This window comes from Camelina sativa, chromosome 14, assembly GCF_030686135.1.
Source record: "Camelina sativa cultivar CO46 ecotype springtype chromosome 14, ASM3068613v1".
Lineage (NCBI taxonomy): Eukaryota > Viridiplantae > Streptophyta > Magnoliopsida > Brassicales > Brassicaceae > Camelina > Camelina sativa.
In genome coordinates this window covers 10,411,171-10,418,857 of record NC_141893.1, presented here as the reverse complement: position 1 = coordinate 10,418,857, position 7,687 = coordinate 10,411,171, and the positions used below count along the sequence as shown (strand labels likewise).

At 38.2% G+C, this 7,687-nt stretch overlaps 2 protein-coding genes across 2 annotated transcripts; one reads left to right on the top strand and one right to left on the bottom strand.

Annotated features, from left to right (window-relative positions):
- Positions 1-966: 966 nt before the first annotated feature.
- Positions 967-4,732, top strand: LOC104741016 (ferric reduction oxidase 3, mitochondrial). The gene is made up of 10 exons (XM_087484487.1): positions 967-1,184; positions 1,266-1,448; positions 1,551-1,718; positions 1,814-1,916; positions 2,005-2,205; positions 2,581-2,815; positions 2,942-3,269; positions 3,355-3,598; positions 3,687-4,339; positions 4,444-4,732. Exons 2-10 carry the CDS (start codon positions 1,352-1,354, stop codon positions 4,581-4,583), a joined length of 2,169 nt encoding a protein of 722 aa, XP_087340613.1. The 5' UTR covers positions 967-1,184; positions 1,266-1,351; the 3' UTR covers positions 4,584-4,732.
- Positions 4,733-4,905: 173 nt separating this feature from the next.
- On the bottom strand, positions 4,906-7,687 carry LOC104741015 (multicopper oxidase LPR1). Its single transcript, XM_010461775.3, has 4 exons — positions 7,024-7,687; positions 5,577-6,701; positions 5,164-5,499; positions 4,906-5,077 (listed from the first exon to the last, which is right to left on the bottom strand). The coding sequence occupies exons 1-4, from the start codon at positions 7,336-7,338 to the stop codon at positions 5,024-5,026; spliced, it is 1,830 nt and encodes a 609-aa protein (XP_010460077.1). The 5' UTR covers positions 7,339-7,687; the 3' UTR covers positions 4,906-5,023.

Below are 7,687 nucleotides of genomic sequence, written 5' to 3'. Positions count from 1 at the left end.
GACAAATGACAACAAGAAACATTTAATAAAATGAAAATATCTCTGCTCCAGACACATAGATAACCCAAAGCCAGCCAATGATAACACTTCACAAGTTGCAATAGACCCTACTTGACAATTAGTACATCAACTATATTATGTATATTTAATATTTACATTCGTGTATTTTAAAATACGTAGAATTATTTTGTGCAATAAAAAGAGAGATGTTGATTTTTACTTCATTTTGTTTTCTTAATTAGCTAGTATATATTTAAGATTGAGAATTTAAACAGTTGAATTCGTGGAATTGTTGAAAATGTATGCTTAATGCTTCAACTAATTAAGTGTATCTCGATGGGCTGGTGGTGACACTACTTCGGTTAGCTTCCAAAGGAATTTGAACCTTGCACTGCCAGTTCGATCCCGTCTGAGATAATTGAGCCCAGCGGTATATTACTATTATTATAGTCTGGTCCGGGGTCTCAAGAGACTATCATAAATTTTCTTAGGTTAAAAAAGTGTGGTGGATTTGGTCTTTTACATTTGTTTTCAGTTGAAGTAAGAAGGCCTTTGTACTTTGAGATTTTACATTTTCATATCATATGTCGTTGTAAGCTATAGTTCTGTGAGACACATATATGCACGGTGTTGTTAGCACATGGAATTTAAAATTGCTTGCTAAGTATAGTCATAAATGTTACTGTCACAAAATCTCTCGATTATTCATCTCATCTCGACAATTAACTCTTTACATTGAGATGAGTTATCGAAAGTTAACCCAAAAAAAAAAACATATTTCCGGGAAACTTCAAACTTAGAAAACAATCTTTGAACTTAGCAAACTTGGAGTCAAGTCAGTAAACCCAATAAGAGATTTACATCCTCCTTCTTCTCAATACGACAAGTTAAATTTAGGGAAGGACACAACACACATATATAGCAGATATTTAGAGTTCAATTAGTGGTAGGTAAATTTTCAGGTCTACGCCAATGCCTAACCTAATTTTGCGCTTGCTTTAGTGCATAAAATGCTCTGTAATGTAGGCATGAACCTTGTTGCATGCTTCGCTACGTTACCTGTATGACTTGCAATGCCACGGCACATTTCCTTTTTTGGCGGATTTTTTTCTTATCTTATGAAAACTTATTGTGACGTGGTGTGTTTTGATGTTCTCATTGGTCCTTTTGTTTTGGATGATGTGGTATGAGAAAAGTCAAAATCAGAACGTTTTAAGGAAATTGCCTATTCATCAATTAAATTATTTTATTCATTAACGGTGTAGAGAGAGACGAGTTTAGGTTGTGGAATGGCGAAGGAACGAGGAAGTGGGAACCACAAGCCATTCTTGATATCTAACGTGGTTGGCTCATGGTGGCGCGTGGTTCGCTCGTGGTGGCGCGTGGTCACAGAAGCTTTCCATCCCTTGTCAGAAAATCTAAACAAACTCAGACATATCCATTAAAAAGTTCGTTTCGCTTTATTTTGTTCTTATTTTCTTGCAATTCCATCTCTCTCTTTTCTTTGTTGATAAAAGTGTAGTTTCATCTCTTGTATAATATGGTATTAGGAGAAATGAACAAGGAAATGATTAAGAATGTGATTAAGCTCTTAACTATGGTGATTTTGATTGGTTCTATGGTGATTTGGATCATGATGCCAACGTCTACTTACAAGAAAATCTGGTTGAAATCCATGCGTGCCAAGCTCGGCGAATCGATTTATTTCGGGAGACCAGGTATTTTAAATCACTTTTCTTGAAAAGTCGTCATAGATCTAATCTACGTTTTTTAAATTAGTTTATTGATAACAAATATCATTTTCTATTATTAGGAGTAAACCTTCTGGTTTACATGTTTCCAATGATTCTATTGGCTTTTCTTGGATCGATTTACCTTCACTTGAAGAAACAAACGACAGTTAACCAATTAAATAGGTAATTAAACACTTAAACTACCAACTGATTATAATCTAATGAACCGCTTTTTATATCATTTTTTTTTCTTTTCTGTTAATTAAAAAAGTGGAGTGGAGAGGAAGAAGAGAAACAAGTTTGGTGCATTGAAAAAACCAATGTTGGTGAAGGGATTAGGAATAGTGACAGTGACTGAGGTTATGTTCTTGACGATGTTCTTGTCTCTTCTTCTTTGGAGCTTAGCCAATTACTTTTACTTTACCTTTGCCACCATCACTCCTCAATCAATTCCAACCGATGGAGATAACTTGTAAGTTTATGTATTATTTGTTTTTTTTTTTTTTGCCATTAACGTTTGTGTTTGTATTTACCGCGAAATATACATACACCATATAGTTTATATATAATAATCATGTATGTTAACACTTTGGATTATTTATTTAGTTGAATGCCTATTTGCATTGCAGGGATGGATAAATAAAGAAAATAATAGCATAACTGATTCATATCAGATATATACGTATATCAGTATATCTTTAACAATTGGGCTTTTTATAAACAAATTATTTGATATGTTTTTTTCGTATATTTCAATACAAAATGACATTTAAAAATGGTTAAAACTCTTAATAAAAAATAGTTGACTCTTACGTGTTTTTTTTTATATATGGCGAAACTTCAAAAGATGGCAAGCGAGACTGAATGCAATAGCAGTAAGGTTAGGTCTAACAGGGAACATATGCTTGGGGTTCTTGTTCTATCCGGTGGCGCGTGGGTCATCGTTGCTGGCTGCAGTTGGGCTTACGTCGGAGTCAAGCATCAAGTACCATATATGGCTCGGTAACTTAGTCATGACCTTATTGACCAGCCACGGTCTTTGTTTTTGTCTCTACTGGATATCCACAAATCAAGTCTCTCAGGTTAGTCTATATGGGTTATTATAAGTTTGGCAAAATAGTTAATTAACCAGTTTGATTGAAAGTAAATTTGTTCATTTTAATGCTCAGTGCTGCTAAGTGCTAACCCTTATCTGTTCGTGTGAATAGATGTTGGAGTGGGATAGGACCGGTATCTCGCATTTAGCCGGAGAGATAGCTCTGGTGGCCGGACTTGTGATGTGGACCACCACATTCCCGGCGATTAGAAGGAGATACTTCGAAGTCTTCTTCTACACTCATTATCTCTACATGGTCTTCATGCTCTTCTTTGTCTTCCACGTTGGCATCTCTTACGCGTTGATCTCATTTCCCGGTTTCTACATCTTCATCGTCGATCGTTTCTTGAGATTTCTCCAGTCACGCAACAACGTCAAGCTTGTCTCCGCGCGTGTTCTTCCTTGTGAAACCGTCGAGCTCAATTTCTCCAAAAACCCTAGTGAGTTTTAACTAGCAATCCCTCTGTTTTGTCTTCTTCAAGTGATTATCTATTCAAGAATCATATGCTAAACATGTTGATACAGTGCTGATGTATAGTCCGACGAGTATATTGTTCGTGAACATACCGAGTATTTCGAAGCTGCAGTGGCATCCATTTACGATAACTTCTAGTAGCAAACTCGAACCAAAGACGCTAAGTGTTATGATCAAGTGCCAAGGCAAATGGTCCACTAAGCTTTACCATATGCTTTCTTCTTCTGATCAGATCGACCACCTTGCTGTTTCCGTCGAGGGACCCTACGGCCCCGCTTCCACTGATTACCTACGGTAATTAACCTAAATCCGAAACCGAGAAGTTCAACATTCGATCCCTTGCAACACAAGTAACATGCTCTGTCTTATGTTTTATTCGCAGACATGATACTCTTGTGATGGTGAGTGGAGGTAGTGGGATTACACCGTTCATCTCCATAATCCGCGATCTACTCTACATGAGCTCAACGAACACTTGTAAAATCCCAAAGATGACCTTAATTTGCGCTTTCAAGACTTCTTCCGACCTCTCCATGCTCAACCTAATCTTACCAATCTCCACAGAGATCCCCTCCTTTGTAGATATCCAGATCAAAGCCTTCGTCACCCGAGAGAAAGAATCAACTTGCAATATGAACATCATCAAAACCCTAGATTTCAAACCATATGTCTCAGATCAACCCATCTCACCAATCCTCGGATCCAACTCCTGGCTATGGCTCGCCACCATCCTCTCTTCTTCATTCATGATCTTTATCATCATCATCGCAATCATCACAAGATATCACATTTATGCAATCGATCAAAGCTCGAAAAAGTACACTGCGGCTTACAAATCTCTCATTTACCTTCTAGCAATCTCCATTAGCGTGGTGTCTACGTCTACGGTCGCTATGTTATGTAACAAAAAAAATTATTATAAGGAAAAAGATGAAAACGATGACGCATTTTCTCCATTGATGATCGAGACCTCGCCAGATCAATTGCTATCGGAAGTCACCAATATTCACTATGGAGAAAGACCTAATCTTGAGAGTAAGTCTACTTATAGATTATGCATAACATTTTCATACATGTATTAGACTTGTAGAGTATATTACTTTTTCTAAGTTCTCATGCTGTTCATTGTGTGAAAGCAGAGCTCCTAGTTGGTTTAAATGGTTCAAGCATCGGAGTTCTTGTTTGTGGTCCAAGAAAGATGAGAGAAGAGGTTGCAAATATTTGTTCCTTTGGTTCGGCTGAGAATCTTCAATTTGAATCTATCAGTTTCACCTGGTGATTTTTTTTGTTTTGATTGGTGTAAAAGAAAATGATTGGTGAGTAATTTGATCCTCTCTCATTATAATGTTAGCGTTCTCTTTGTGTTTGTTTTTCTCTTAGTCGATGATAATAACAACTATAGTAGGTTTATACAAACTTTTTCTCCAACTTTTTTTTTATAATGTTTTCCTTATGCGTTTTAACTTGGTTTAAAATAAAGGCTTATCAAGTATCTAGAACTCAACGTAATCAATTTAGAAAATTCTTATTATTTCTGAATTTGGATTCATAAGTGGAACAAATTCAGGAAAGAATGGTTCTTTCAACATAGCCAGTACTAATTTTTAGAAAATAGAACTAATTAATTATTGCTATGGATTAATAATGTAGAGATTATATTACATTCTCAATGTGTAACATATTAAAATATCCGATTGTTCTTTTTTTATTGAATACATATCAATTAATGACCTTAAGCGGCCTCATCATCATATTGTCCTCATGGTCCAGTATCTGCAATGTAAAAATATTTATGTTCATTTGAAAAGATAAATGTAATAACGTTTACCAATTTCAAAATGTTCTAAAATTCTACTTACGTGACAATGGTAGATGTAGCCGGGTTCCTGAGTGGCATCAAAAGGGTAAGATGCGTTAGTGTGGATATAAGAAAAGCGTACGAGTATCCTCGTCACATGTCCCGGCATCATCTTGAACACGTTCTTAAAGCCTCTCTCGTGCGCCGTTACCGCAGTCTTTTTCCCTCGTGCGTATTTACTAATCTTGCACTTGACGGCGTCGTTGTGTTTCGTCATACACTCCTTGAACTCCTCCAATCCTGCCGCCAGTAACTCCGTTTGCTCAACCACTGTGAAAAGTCCGAGATGAATGTGTAACGGATGGTTATCCTCGGTCAAATTTATCACTTCCCACACCTGATTAGTTTCACTTTTTGTATCATTAAAATTTTTGTAATCAGTTACGTATTAGACCGTTAATAAACACAACGTACCTCGGTGGTTCCTATTTTTGGAGTTTCCGTGACGGGAGCGTCATAGGGCAAGCCGTTGACGAACAAATGAGTTGGCTCATCAGAGTCGCTCACGTACTCGTACATAGAGATGTAACGCGTGAGGACAGCGTTTGACACATCAGCAGCCGAGTAATCGATAAGCCTCTTGGGAATTGTACTTGTGTCATCCTCTGGTTCAGTTTTGACGATAAATTTCATTACCTTGCTGTTTTCTTTGTTGACGGGATCACCGCTAGGGTAAGGATAAGGCGCATCATTAGCGAGCACCACCGTCCTCGACGGCGATATCGAGAAATCAACGATGACGTCTGCGATTTCTGACGGAGATAAGAGAATCCATTTGGTCACTACCGGTTTCGAGAGATACGCAGAATCAGAACCTACCACGATGAAATCTAAACCGTTGGAGAAGAAGAATTTGAAGAATCTTGCGTTGCTTGCGTTTATGATGCGGAATCTGTATTTCCTACGTCGGACGTTTAGTCGCGGCCACGCTTTTCCATTGACGATGATCACATCGCCAAAATATTCAGGTTGCCATTGCGGGTGAATCGATGGGTTGTTCCCAGTTGCGTTCATGTATATTGACCCGTCTTTACGAAAGCTCCGGTCAAAAACGATCAACGGCCGGTCAAATTCATCTCCGGTGGGTAGCCGAAAAGAAGATTCGACGGCATGGTGGCGAAGAACGTAAGCGCCTACCATACCGGCGAGGTTGTTGATTCGGGTCAAACCCATGGCATGGTCGTGGTACCACATGTTACCAGGTTGTTGCATGTTCTCGTAATGCAACGTCGTTTTCGTCCATTTTGGTCCAGTCTCTTTGAAACCGGCAGTGAACCACGCATCAGCGTTTCCATCACTGCCTGGTTCGTGGATTCCGCCGTGTAAGTGAACCACCGTAGGGATTCCACCGTGTTTCGCGGTCGCAGGAGAGATTGTGGGATCCCAAGGAAGAATGTGAGATGTAGGAAGGTGGTTTCGCCACGTAACGTATGTGTCTACTCCGTACACGGCTTCGATCGTCGGACCAGGAACTGTTGCCTTGCTACGTGATGTACCGTATGCGAACACTTGTGTCGCTGGCAAATCTCTATGAAATTTCTGTCACACCATAAATTTGTTTAGTTATCTATCATACTCTGTTTTAGTAATTAATCGTTACAAGTGTGCTAATTACTACTATGTAGTACTACTATTAATAAAAGACATTTGTAACTGAGCCTAGGAGAGTATATAGGCCGAAGCTCGTTATGTCTTTTATTACCAAGAGGACTAAATAAAGTGAGGTCAAGAGTAAAAACGTATAGACGTATCTCATCATTTCTTTCCAACGACGTAAACAAAGTGAAGTACGATTATTCTCACCAATCTAGAAGAATCTGATTCTTTGGGGGGAAAAATGGAATGAAGGAAAGAAGAATACCCATTTAGTGGAGAACATGCCGATTTGAAGAGAAGTGGGTTTGAGGATGCCATGAACAGAGTTAAATCCATGGAGTCTAGGCATATCTGGCAGGTCGTCGACGAACATCTTAAGCTTTCCCACTTCGAATAGCTGGTCATCGAGCAGCTCCCCGCACGTGCCACGGAGCCACGTCAATGTTACTATCAGCATCATCACTCTCTTCATCTTCCTCGGACACAATAGAGATTCCATTTCTGTCAACTCAAGTCTATTGTGAGTGTGTGTGTGTATGTGAATAATTAACTTCGTATGAGAAATTAAGTTCTTGATCATTAAATTAGATCATATATATAGGAGAGTATGTGTGTGTTTTATTCGAGAACGTGGTGGTCTCTGGTTCACACCCTTGAGTCTACGCAGTATAGGATCTTTACATTTTTATTCTGTCGCTAATCTAATATTGCAAAACTCTTTTATTTATTCTTCAAATGGTTGCATGATGTGCAGATGTCATTTTGCTTTTTTAGTATTCAGTCACCTTTCTCTTCAAAGTGTTTATTTTGGGATCTTTTGTTTGTCTTGTATTAATTTATAAATTTTTACACTCATATCACACCCTTGTTAGTACCGGATTTAGCTGAGTATGCATTTAATGAAAGTTGCCTATAAATGTTCAATGCTT

Bases quoted from the DNA above. Each gene is read 5' to 3' on its own strand.
- LOC104741016 (XM_087484487.1), top strand. From the start codon at position 1,352: ATGGTGGCGCGTGGTTCGCTCGTGGTGGCGCGTGGTCACAGAAGCTTT. The intron at 1,719-1,813 runs GTATTTTAAATC...TTCTATTATTAG, and splicing joins GATTTATTTCGGGAGACCAG to GAGTAAACCTTCTGGTTTAC. The intron at 3,599-3,686 runs GTAATTAACCTA...TTTTATTCGCAG, and splicing joins GCTTCCACTGATTACCTACG to ACATGATACTCTTGTGATGG.
- LOC104741015 (XM_010461775.3), bottom strand. From the start codon at position 7,338: ATGATCAAGAACTTAATTTCTCATACGAAGTTAATTATTCACATACAC. The intron at 6,702-7,023 runs GTATTCTTCTTT...ATGGTGTGACAG, and splicing joins GCATGTTCTCCACTAAATGG to AAATTTCATAGAGATTTGCC. The intron at 5,078-5,163 runs GTAAGTAGAATT...TTTACATTGCAG, and splicing joins GCTACATCTACCATTGTCAC to ATACTGGACCATGAGGACAA.